At 34.3% G+C, this 12732-nt stretch overlaps 1 protein-coding gene across 1 annotated transcript in view; it reads left to right on the forward strand.

The window, feature by feature from the left end:
• LOC108778664 (urea transporter 2) overlaps window positions 1-6921 on the forward strand; it is a 9266-nt gene extending 2345 nt beyond the window's left edge. The window contains exons 3-10 of the mRNA XM_018545899.1: window positions 1275-1394; window positions 1713-1864; window positions 2495-2642; window positions 4101-4187; window positions 4797-4944; window positions 5860-6044; window positions 6124-6282; window positions 6796-6921. Coding sequence (XP_018401401.1) covers window positions 1275-1394; window positions 1713-1864; window positions 2495-2642; window positions 4101-4187; window positions 4797-4944; window positions 5860-6044; window positions 6124-6282; window positions 6796-6864 — 1068 coding nt within the window. The 3' untranslated portion in view covers window positions 6865-6921. The remainder of the gene's footprint in view (window positions 1-1274; window positions 1395-1712; window positions 1865-2494; window positions 2643-4100; window positions 4188-4796; window positions 4945-5859; window positions 6045-6123; window positions 6283-6795) is intronic.
• The last annotated feature ends 5811 nt before the right edge of the window (window positions 6922-12732 follow it).

Here is a 12732-nt window from a genome sequence, read left to right on the forward strand (position 1 = left end):
CCCCCCCAGCTTACCCACTTTAAGTCCCCCACCAAATTGCGCGCGCCGAACTACAATCGGTCTTAAAACACAACTCTAAAATTCGAAAATAACGTCCCCTTAACTATTTTTTCCACGCGTTGTTAGACCAGCGTACAACACATTAAATAAAATTGATTCCGCTCAAATAAATTTCAAATTAAACTTAATATAACTCCCAGGTCAAAAACTAATTGAGCTATACTAATTGTTAGAAATATATATAAATTTATTATTAATAATTACATCGGTATATACGGAAAAGTTTTGACTTCACAGAGTCCTCAACAATCGCAACCGAATTCTTAAAAATTAATTAATTTTTTGCTTATGTAGAGTCTTGATTTAATAATTTACACCGGCGTCTAAGGTAGGCTTCCACTACGTTACCTTACTGATGAGTCTAGTAGTGGAGGCTGGGACGAAACGCCGCCTTGTGATATTTTTCGCAATATACCAAAAAAATTAAAAAAAAAATAATATAAAAAGAAAAAAAAATTAATTAATTTTTAAGAATTCGGTTGCGATTGTTGAGGACTCTGTGAAGTCGAAACTTTTCTGTATACACCGATGTAATTATTAATAATAAATTTATATATATTTCTAACAATTAGTATAGCTCAATTAGTTTTTGACCTGGGAGTTATATTAAGTTTAATTTATTACAATTATATATTACAATTCGCGTAATTTGTAGTCATTTTTTAATAAGAAGCTAGAGAGATAATTATATAATATGATCGAATAATTTTTATTATTCTACTTCAATTTTACGTATTAAAAATGATTCAAATTCAGAGTCGAAACGGTTACAATTGTCATACGAGAATAAATTCTTTATGTACATAACTATTTAATTCATAGCTCTTTTAAGTATTCTTTTGAGACAATTATAATATCTTCATAACACCGTTTGAGGTATTATTATAATTACACAGAATAAACACAGAAAGAAATGCTAGAAAATCCTTTGTAATCTTTATTAATAAAAGAACAAAGAAATAATGTCTCATATTTTTACAAAAAAATTACTTCATTGTTTCATTATTATCAAAGAATGTTATATAAAAGTTTAAAGAATGTTATATGAAAACCGTTTTATATGAAAGTTGTGCCAAAAATGATTCTTCACGATGAAAAGAATTCGGTATTAACATATAAGATCATTACCTTTTTGTGCGTTGAATTGCAATGACACACGGGAATCGCCACACATATCTTTAATTAACGTCGATTGGCTTTAATTAACGTTGCAGATCGTTTTTGCGAATAATCCTCTCAGCGGACTGCTGATAATAGTTACCTTGGCTGCGGTAGCACCAGGTACATTGGCGTTGTCTGCGGCCACCGCCGGCCTTGGCCTCTTACTGTCCGTGGTATGTTTTATTAATCATTAGCTGCAATGTCAAATGGTCTGTTCTTGCCAAAAAATGCAACTACGCTTTTTACCGCATTGCGCCCAAGAGATGGACGGCTTGTTTCTACTTCGCTATTCATACGCGACGATGCATCGTGACGAACGCTCGCTATCTCTTTTTCATCTCTTTCGGACGTAATGGACCGTTTGCGTGCACACGAGGAAAAATCACTGCAATGCGGCACCGCTTTTCGCCTGGCAGCGACCGAGGAGAGTTCCATCGTGGAATTCTCGTTATGATCTTTACGCGATTTAAGGATCCTTCGTTCTTTTGCAGCTCATACGAGAACCTGACGATATTATAGAAAATGGATTAAGCGTCTTCAATCCTTTGCTAGTTGGAGCGATATCGTATAGTCTGATACCGCAGATTTATGGAAGTTTCGATTCCTTCAGCTTCCTGCTTGTGCTTCTAGCAACGATACTCAGGTATGTACATCTGACTATTTCATGTTTTATGGGGTATTTGGAGTACTTAAAATACATGTAAACCGTAAATACGATACTTCAATTGTGAATTCTATTGATTAAATAAACTAGAGATATATGCATATTGCGAAAATGATAAACGATAAATACCCTCCCGGGAACAGAGTGTTCGGATAAACACATAGCGCTGGTATGCGTGTAAAATAATTCTGCATATAAATAACAAATTATTTATTTATAAATAACATCTTGATGGTGATACTGACATTTAATTAAGCTAAAATATACGCAAATTAATGTAAATTGATGGTTATGTTGTCAGAGAGATTAGCAGTTTGTATATATACGTTGATGCATAGTTGCACGCATAATAATGAGCCTTAAGCCAGAACTTTATGAATTTATGGATAACGTTATGAGTTTAGACAATACCGAGTTAAACGTATAGAAACTAATGTGAAACGCATCGTGACAGTCTCGATTTGAGCAAGATATCTGAAATAATTCGCGACGGTAGATTATGCGCGGCAAACTGGATTACCAGAGTTAGCTGGAGTTCACTCGTCATCCACATTGTGGCTGAGCAGTAATGTTCGCAAATTTCAACAGCTTCTGGTTAATGTTTTCCAGTGTTTATCTCTCGCGGTCCCTGAGAAGCGATAAATTCTCGTACATAGCGTGGCCATTTAACTTGGTGGAATTTGCGTTGATTTTCGCCCTCTCAACGCAGAATGGCGTGGACATGGTAGCCAAATCTGTGGAACCAATGTTTGAAATGGTAAAACAATTTTACATGCGTGATATGTTTATTTATCAGATACATACATTATTATATAAAATTAACATAAACTTTATTAAAAATTACTAATATACATATCTATATATATATTTCTTTTAATGCAATAATTTTAGATAAATCCAATAAATGAAATGTTACAATTTTGCAATTTTTCAGTAAAGACTGATGCCTTTTTATCTAAAGAAATCAAAGTTAGTATAATAAAAATTGTCTAATAATAATAATCTCTTTATTCATCTGAACTGACGGTAAATCTAACTAGACTCATTTAATTATAATTTTTTTTGTGTTACAGCTGTGTAAATTTTATTCTTATTAAAATATAGTTAATATTTATAGTCTCTTTTATACGAGTTGTCATATGTTGGGGGGGATCTTGAAATTAATTAGTATGTCTTTTAATATTAACTTAAATTAAATGAGTCTCACAGATCTAGTGTCAATAATTGTGTTACAGATTTTAGTGTCAGCTTCGGAGGGTACATAAGTACACTTATGTACAACACACACACATAATTTAATGAGAAAAAAGGAGGGAAAAAAACGTAAGACTTACGAAACTTGCGCAAAAGATATTTTATTTTATAAACGCTATACACTCATTTGTGAAACAACGGCAAATAAATGATTAAGATAAAATCACAATTTTATCAGTCCCGAACGAGAGTAAATTTGATGAGAATAGAGGGCGGAGGCTTCGGCGCGAAATAAAATTCGCTTGGAAAAGCGCTCTCAGTATTCAGACCATACATATTTGACGTGCCTTCACGAGGGAGAATGCTATCCTCCGTGGGTCGGAGTATGGCTTTTCTCCGTATTGATCAAACTCCAGCACGAACAACTCCGTCGACGATAACTTACCTCGGCTCGGATTTATTTCGTCCTAACTAGTCGCCGGTTGTTTGTTTCAGTTAAATATTGGGCAAGTTCTCTCCGCATTTCTCTTTTTCGCGGGTTGTTTCCCGTTAGCAAACAGCTCTACTATAGTCGAATATTTGAAAATATTGCTCAGTTGGGTGGTTCCCTTTTCACGTATATGTAAATATATTAACTTCTCATACATCGTGCCATTACTCCCGCTACCCACCAGGAATGTCGCGATAATGAGAAAAATTAACTTTGTACTCTCGTTAAACTTTGTGACGCTCGTGTACGGAAAATTTAATCGTGAATAAGAAAATTGCAAAATTTTTTTTGCACGCAGGTGCGTGTACCTTCTTTCTCACATAAAAGATGAAAAGTTTCTTCCTCATATTACAAAAATTTACGGTCGGACTGTGGATGCGCGCATGGCGGAACATAAATTACTTCTCCCCCCGTGAAGCATATTTCATCGTAAAATAGTTTGAACCCCTCCTCTAGACTCGTCGAATGACTGCCGCATGCATTTCTCTATCATACACGGGTTATTGTGCAAGACTTTCTCATTGTTTTCAGCACAATGCAACAAGTGAGACGACGACAACGGACGCCGCCGGTTTCTACGAGCAGAATGCGACCAGCGTTTACATCGACTGGGGAATGGTAGAGTTTACTCATGTTCTACTTTTTGAAACTTTATATTCGTGACTTTGCATATATATTAGCATCTCGAGGGTCTTAAGAAGTACTATAAAGCTTCATTAGTTACACAGTTACGTACGTCAGAACCTGTGATTATATACTTTTCCAATTGTAAATAATACGCTTCTTAATATACATTATAGTCAAATCTTATTACATAAGGCTTTATAATGAACTTTTTGCAAACAATTTTTATCGTTTAATTGCTTTGCATTAAATTGCTGCGTTGAAAGCCATACATATCGATACATAGTATTGTGATTTTGTAACGGATGGCATACGTGCATACGTCAAGGCACAGCATTCTTTATATATTGATACAGTTACTTATAGATAGATGATACTTGTAACTTTAAATTTATTGGATATTGTTACAATATTGAGAGACATTTGTTGGAACAGAACCTCTTTTGTAGCTGCTCGGAATAACTGTGTGTTTGTGAGACGTATAAAAGTAAAATGGAAGTAAATATATCCATATCTTCTGTTGCTCGAGGGAAATATTGCAAAAGGTATATAAATTAAGATATCAATCTATTTGCTTGTTCTCAAAGTTAAATTGTGTTCCAGATTGTACGAGGCAGCGTTGTCTCCACGTCACAGCTGTTTGGAGTGGACAATGTGATCGTTGGATCTGTTATATACCTGGCAATGCTAATATACTCGCCCATAACAGCCGTATTTGGATATTTCGGTGCTCTTTGCGGAACATTCGCAGGTATTTAAGTAATTGTTGTACGATATTTAAATATATACAAAAAGAGAGAGGCAGGAAAAAATACATGTACGATAAGAACAATTTTGCTGAAAGATCTATAATTTTACTAGATACAGATCTAATCTGACACTGTACAAGATTATTTTGTAACACGAATGTAAATAATCATTTTCGATGTATTTTTGTCTGCTGTTGACAAAATTTATAATAGGTAATAATTTTGAAAAAGTGACATCAAAGAGGTAGAAATAATTTTGAAAATTTTTCGACGTTGTAGCATCAATACCGAATTTTTCTTTAAATTTTATTCATACTCCGTAAAAGTATTAACTTTTAGTTTTAAAATTTTAGTTCGTTCCGATATGATTTTTCGTTTTAGAAATATATCAATTTAAAAATAGCTCTTTTCCTATATATAATATACATTTTTGTGAACGAATTCAACAGACAAAGGTATACGCAAAAATAACTTTTTACATTTAGTTTATTAAAATATACATAAAATGTACATGTATATTAAATTACACATTCACATTTCAAAAAAGGTTAAACTTTTGCGAACAATAATTTTGAATTATCAAAATAATTTTGCTGACAACTTAAACTGAAATATTGCCGAAATATCAAATTTTTTGCACATTGCTTATCATTTTTTAGTTTCCAACAAAATTATTTTCAGATTCAGCTAAATTTTAAATCTTTCAGCGAAATCGTTCCTCATATGAGAAGAAGAGAAGAGGAGAGATGTGAAAATTATTGATCGTTGCACAAAATTATAATGTATGTTTAATGGAATGGTTAAGAGTGAATGCTCTCACGAAGGGAGGGGGGAGGATTGCTGAAAGCAAGAGCATTTGTTTTTAGATAAAAGCGTGAAGAGTATATAAATTATCATCGTCATAAATTTTTCGTTAGGCTTGGAGCTCGGAGTGGATATACACAAAACCTACAGCGGGATGTGGGGGTACAACAGTCTCTTGACCGGGGCTGCTTTGGGTGGAAATCTGTTGGTGCTGAACGGCCAAACGGCCGCCGCCACTATCATGGCAATTATTTACACTTCACTCGTGCAGTACGCCATAGAATCGATATTTGTAAAAGTGACTGAAGCCTCTCTTTCCTTCTACTCGATTAATTCGTAATGTTTCGCTGACGTTTAACATTTTATCGATATTTTAGATGCAGCTACCGGTGCTGTCGCTACCGTTTGTGATAACGACTTCGTTGTTTCAAAAATTGAGTGACGGCAAAGAGGATCTAACATTTCCGTGGCCTGTATCGATCAGCTTCCCAGAGAAACAACGTTATTATTATCTCACACGTCGTGCATTTCGAAAAGTACGTCTCAATTTCATATGGTTCTTTTGCAGGCCTCCTTCCTTCGTTTAGATCTTAGACATAAAATTTTATATTCGCGATGATAGAGGTCGGGATAAACGACGTACTTTATCATCGCGACTTATATCGAATTTCGTCCTATCTAAATCTGATTTGTGACTGAAACTTCTCCCACGATAAGATAGCTCTCAGAACCTATCAAAACCACGCCCTACAAGAAGGACAAAAATTGATTTCTGCCCTACTTTCAACTTGTGCGTGGGTTGAATTGTCTACTCGATAAATCGTGAGCTAAAAAAAAAGAAATAGAATTGAAATCATGATCATAATTAAAAAAAGCTTGAAAAGCTGGAAAAAACAGATTAAAAAATTTATTACTAAAAATTAAATACGGGCGAAATGTATAATTATTATCTTTTTATTACAAGTAATGCAAAATAAGAATATACATTATAAATTACATATTGAATAAATATGAACTTAAAATATGTTATTTAAATTTATGTATTGTAGGGAGATACTGAGGAAGAACTTGAACTTGGAACGCAGCACGAAAAAAGGCCAATGTTATCAGATAATTAACGGCCACCTCTAAGTGATATATAATTACAATTTAGATTACGTAGTAGAGGCGCTAATTTTAAACATTTTTCATATCATCTTAATTGTTTAAAATAATCTCTCATACTTTTAAGTATTTATATGTACAAATGTATTGTTAACCGAAAAAGCACCCTATAAATGTATTTATTATGTTTGACTAACAGTTGATTATTAGCTTCATTGAACTTGCTGTGTATTTCTGACAATGGGGCCTTCGATTTAACTAACGTCAATCCAATAACCGAGTTTACTATCTGTATCTTCTCGAAAAGGAATTATCCTTTTGCCAATTCGATCATGCGGAAGAGATAAAGTTATTCTTGCGAAACTTGCGAATATATATCCTTCAAGCATCAGTGATTGCTAATAGAAATTAGATTTGTATTACACAGATGGACGAAAGTTAGGTAAATGTAACTATACTATTGCATCCTACATAATATTCTTTATAGACCAGTGAAGATAATATTTCAGTTTTAATATCTGACAATCAAATTACGTATTTTTCCAAACACAATAGACGGTTGATGATTTTATTCTTGAACTACATTTCGAACTTAAAACTTACGACGTATATCTAGTTTTACAAAGCACCTTGAGATTATATTTTCATATTGTATTAAATTGTAATGCTCATGATATTTAATTTTATCAATCTTTCGATTCTACATTGAAGATAATCTTAATTGTGGTCAAAGCGTTTGTTATTTATTGTTAACATTAATATATATAAGTTTTATACACTACTATACTGTGTCGGCTTACGTTGACTTGCGTTTCTGATTTATCAAAAATAATATGTTAAAATTTTCAAAAGCACAAGATAAAAAATGTACAAACACAAATTGATATACATATATAGAAAGTTGTACATTGTTACTGTGAGAAATTCAAGTTATTAAATAAAATTAATTTGCTAGAATTTTATTTTAAAGGAAAGATCTCTAAATTATCAAGCTATGCACGTACGCTCTCCTTTTCGTATGCAGTTTGCGCTAACGTCTCACGAACGTTTCTGATTCCACCACGATTCTTCGCCGCGCGTTTCCAGATAATGGCGTACGTGCTAATCGTCTTATTTCGCGTGGGCGATCCAGAACATAGGAGAGAAGATGATACATGAAGGTATCTTCTGGTGGAAGGCGCTTTTTCGGCGGGGTGCCTTTATTGAACTTTGAGAAGCTACAGGTCGGATCGATGAAATTTATTTCGACGATTTGACTGTCAGGGGTTATATATTCGATTACCAGATTTTCCGAAGAAGCGAATTGCACCAAGGGAGTCATATGAAGCTCGATTGCTTACTGCTATTGAATATCGATTCTGGATTTTGATTCTCACATTCGCACGAAGGCAAGCTGTTGCAAAATGTAAGACAAACAAAATTCCGTACATGAAGAAGAAAGTCCGATTGGCAATCTTCCAAAGCGAAAGAATAAGTAGATAGCAACCTGCGAAAGAAATTTATCCCGAGGACGTTTTAACGAAGATGAAGCCAGCCCGAGGGTCTTCGTCGATGCCGACCAACCTAATCAAACTAGCGAGAAAAGCGCTATATTGTTCGTGCAGGAACTGCTACAATTTGCCCTCATTTTTCAAGAAAGGGGAGCTAATGAAAAACAGTGGAGCAAGATTTCTGATTCCTTGCACGATCGTTACTCCTAACGCGATTGTTACTTTGGTATCATATTTTAGTTTTAATTTGCGATTTGATTTATTTAGTCTTGGCATGCAGTGTTGGAAAAGTAATTTTATAAAAGTAACATTATATTATATGTTAGTGTTTATTTTCTTGAAAAGTAACTCGATTGTTACTGATTTTAAAAAGAAATCTTTTACGTTATCATCTCTCAAAAACTACGGATTATTACAATTTGTCATATTTTTTACTTTGAATTTTGATGACCTGTTTCTTTAAAGTTTTTAAAAATTGTCTGTATCACTAATTGATCTTCAATACGAAATCTATAATGTTTATTTTGCTTAATAATTGCAAACTATGGTCAAATATTTAATATGTTGAATATCAAATATTCAATATGTATTCAAAAGGTATAAATTCCCTTCTTTTGAAATTCGATTATATAGTAAAAAACATTTTGTATTTGTGTTAAAATAGATCCAAGTTAAAATTTTTTAACGTTTAATCCAAATGTTAATTTAATATAATGTAATTATGGTACTTAAATATTTTGTATTAAATTGATATTCAATATTTTTAGTGTTAAAATATCGCAATTTTTTTTTTCAGTAAATGAACAATTATAAAAAGAATGTATTTTTAAACGCAAATTCCAAGATAAATGAATAAAATATATTAATGTAACATATTATAAATATTAATTTTATTGAAAAAATATGCTTTCATAATTTACTTATAAATTGTATTAATGTCACATGTTTTTTCATTAATTTTTACATAATATTTATGTTACTTCTCAACATATTGAATAATACATATCTTGTATTAAAATATAATAATATGAAAATTTGGGTGGATCATTTGGCACACAAAAATAAGTATGTTAAATTTAACATAAATTTTCCAACTGTGTATATCCACACGCAGTTCTATACACATGTATTTTACACATACATGTATAAAATAACGATAATAATTTATTACATTTATTATCGTTACTTGAACCAATATGTAGCTGCGTTTTTATTAACATTAAAAATAAGAAAATATAACGTTGGTATCCATTTGTTATTGAAAAAGGGTAATTAAAACGACAACAACATTACACATAACGCGCTATTTCTCAACTCTGAATCTCGGTTATTAATGTTAAGAAAATGTATACCACGTTACGACGTTGTTAAAATGTAGAATTTTATCTTCGTCTGGTACAGTGAGTATCATAATCTATCTTTATAACGTAACCCGTAACTGCGCTGTTGCAGCAAGTAATAAAATGATTTATACCTCGATAAGCCCGGTTTAACACAGGGCCCAGATGCCTCCGCGAAGTCGGCTTTTCCTCCGCGAAAGCTGTGTAATGGACATTTTCACATAGATAATTATACGATGGTACGTTAAAATTAATGCTGATAATTCTCGGTTTGCCGACGTGCAGTTTACTATTTTGGGAGTAATTAAAGGCCAATCATTTTAATTTAGTACATCGACTCACTTACTAATAGCGGAACAATGAGAGTACGAGTGTATATCGATAATTAAACTGTAAATTAAAGTTTTATTACATTATATAAAATTCATGCGAAATTAAACTAATATTATTAATGATACATAAAATCTCTCTCTGTATTATTGAAATGCAATATTTGAAAGGTTTTACAATACTCGAGAGCTTTTTATACCGTAAAAGCTATTGATTCTTGGATATTTTAAGAGCTACCATCCTTTTTAGTTTAGCTTTTAATATTTCTAATCCGGAGAGAAAAAGAGACTGCGCAATTTATGGAGCGTGCGATATATCTCTTTATCAAATTAATTAGCATACAAACCCACATTTCGAAGTCACTGAAACTGGCGCGTTTGCGTGTCGCGAATAAAAAGTGCGTGTGAGTAAAGTAGTAAGGACTTTAAAGGATAAACATCTCAGTTCGTTGGCACCCTTAGAGTCCAGCTCCAGCCGGAAGAAGAGAGAAGAGAGACGTTTATCGGCAATGACGACGGCGCCGACGTCGGTAGTGTTGGTGGTGGTAGCGGCGTCGTCAGGAAGGGGTAGGGCTGCACGCATCCCTGCCAGATCGGCTACCTGCCCGCCGCCAACCCTGTCCGTTCCGCGACGCTACCCCAGTACTCGGGCGATCGCTAGTACCCGCGCACGCGACATCCCTCCGTCGAGGGTGCGCGCCACCGCATCTCTACGTATGTGTGTGTGTGCGTGCTCACTGAGGGTGCTGCCGATTGCAGTGGCAGCCAGCAACGTGGTGCAGCCAGCAGCGTGACGTAGCCACCCCGCGTGGCACGCTAATAGCTCGATCAACCCTCGCGCCCGTGCCGCGCGAGGGTGCACGGGGTGCGTAGAAGCGTCACGACCGCCCGCATTAGGCGCACGAGAGGAGCTAGCCGCAGACCTCTGGTCAGCATCCGCGAGATAGAAATAATGTAGCGTCGCCAGTAAATGTGTACAGAAGAATCGTGAGTAGTGAGTAGTTATACATATGAGCGAGTATTGCCTTAGGACGACCAGCAGCAGTGCCCGTGTTTGTGTGTGACAACAAGTACTTACGTTCGCTCGAGAGAAAGAGAGAGAGAGAGAGAGCCGTTATAGTTGCTTCGGTTTTTGTTTCTTTCTCTACTTCCCTATTCATTGCAGATACCTACATATCTCAATAGAATCTGCTCTTTCTTTACAAAAAGAAGAGTTTTGATCATCGAACTTGTATTCACGATGTTGTCATTGTACAGTCCAAGATTAACTCTCTTGCCATATTCAATATCTTCTTGACTTGAGTAACTTGGTATCTATTTTCTCGCAGACATACTTCCATTTCTTTTGCAAAAAGAAATATTTCAAGGATAAGAAACGCGCATTGTATTCGCAACATCTTATTTTTCTGAAGCTGTATATCATCCTCTTGTCGCTTTTTTTTTGTCTAATTCGGCTTCCCCCTTGTGTACGCTTTGTTTCGGCGCCTCTTCCCTACTTACGAGATATCATGTATACTTCCGAGATAGCTACATCTCCACCCTTATTCTCTAGAGAGACACGGGAACGGTTCGTTGGTGAGGTGTTTGGAGTTTACGGAAGAAGGATCGCTCGGAAAAATTGGAGGTGACGTGGAGCAGATTGGATGCTACGTCACGGTGACCTTAGCGAATAAATTAGGATAATGTTTGGAAATAACCGAAAAATAGTTCGAAGTTCTCGCACTTTTGTGTATTCGCGGATCCGGCTTATGATACAAAATCGCAGGATCGAATGACTCAAAATGCGGGAGAGTCCCTACATAGTTCAACATTCTCGGTACATCCATGTAGTATCAGGCGATTTTATGGTTAATTAACTACCAAAGCGTATATTGATGTGTATCGGTTGCGCTAGTCAACCAAGTCCTTCAAATGCTTTGACGCTAGAAGCTAGAGCGATGCCAACAAGCTACTTCATTTGCTCCATTGTCTATCGTTTTTTATTAAAAGAAGAATTTCATCCTTCTCCCACCGTATTTCAATTATAAAGAGAGTACTTTAGAGAATTTCTTTCTATAATTTTGTTAAAGTTGAAAGTCTATAGAGAGACGTGATTAAAAGTTTTTTTAAATTTGTAAAGTCGTATTTTTATGGACTTTTGTTTTATTGTAAAGTTGTACTTGAGAATTTTATTTTGTTATAAAGTCCTTGTATATTTAAGGATTCTTATTTTGTTTAAGTTGAGAGCATACAGAGATGTAAAGTTTCTTTTTCAAATTGAGAGTATACAAATATAAAAAGTTCTTTTCAATTTTATAAAGTTTTATATTTAAAAATTTTATTGAATTTTAAATAATAATATATTCGTTGAATATATTTGTTGAAATGTCGCGGTATCAAAATTTTTACGCTCGTGTGCAATAATCTTCTTAAAATTATAATATGTGTTAAACTGAATTTGACCATAATTATTAGAACAATCTTTCGAGATCGATGAAATGGATTTTGATTATTTATCGGCTATCGGGAACATTCCTGGAGCGCTCTTCGACAATGTCCAGAGAATATTTAATGCTCACATTATTCAAGGCTATTCAGGGTACACCAGAATCTAAAATTATCGGGTATAATAGTTCGATTATGCGGTAACATCGATGTAGTAAATAATTTTTTACTCCAGAACATTGAATCTCGAACTTGAAAAAATTCGGAATTTATTTCGGAATCTAGAGATATATATCCTG

Source organism: Cyphomyrmex costatus, unplaced genomic scaffold (assembly GCF_001594065.2).
Source record: "Cyphomyrmex costatus isolate MS0001 unplaced genomic scaffold, Ccosl1.0 scaffold506, whole genome shotgun sequence".
Classification (NCBI taxonomy): domain Eukaryota; kingdom Metazoa; phylum Arthropoda; class Insecta; order Hymenoptera; family Formicidae; genus Cyphomyrmex; species Cyphomyrmex costatus.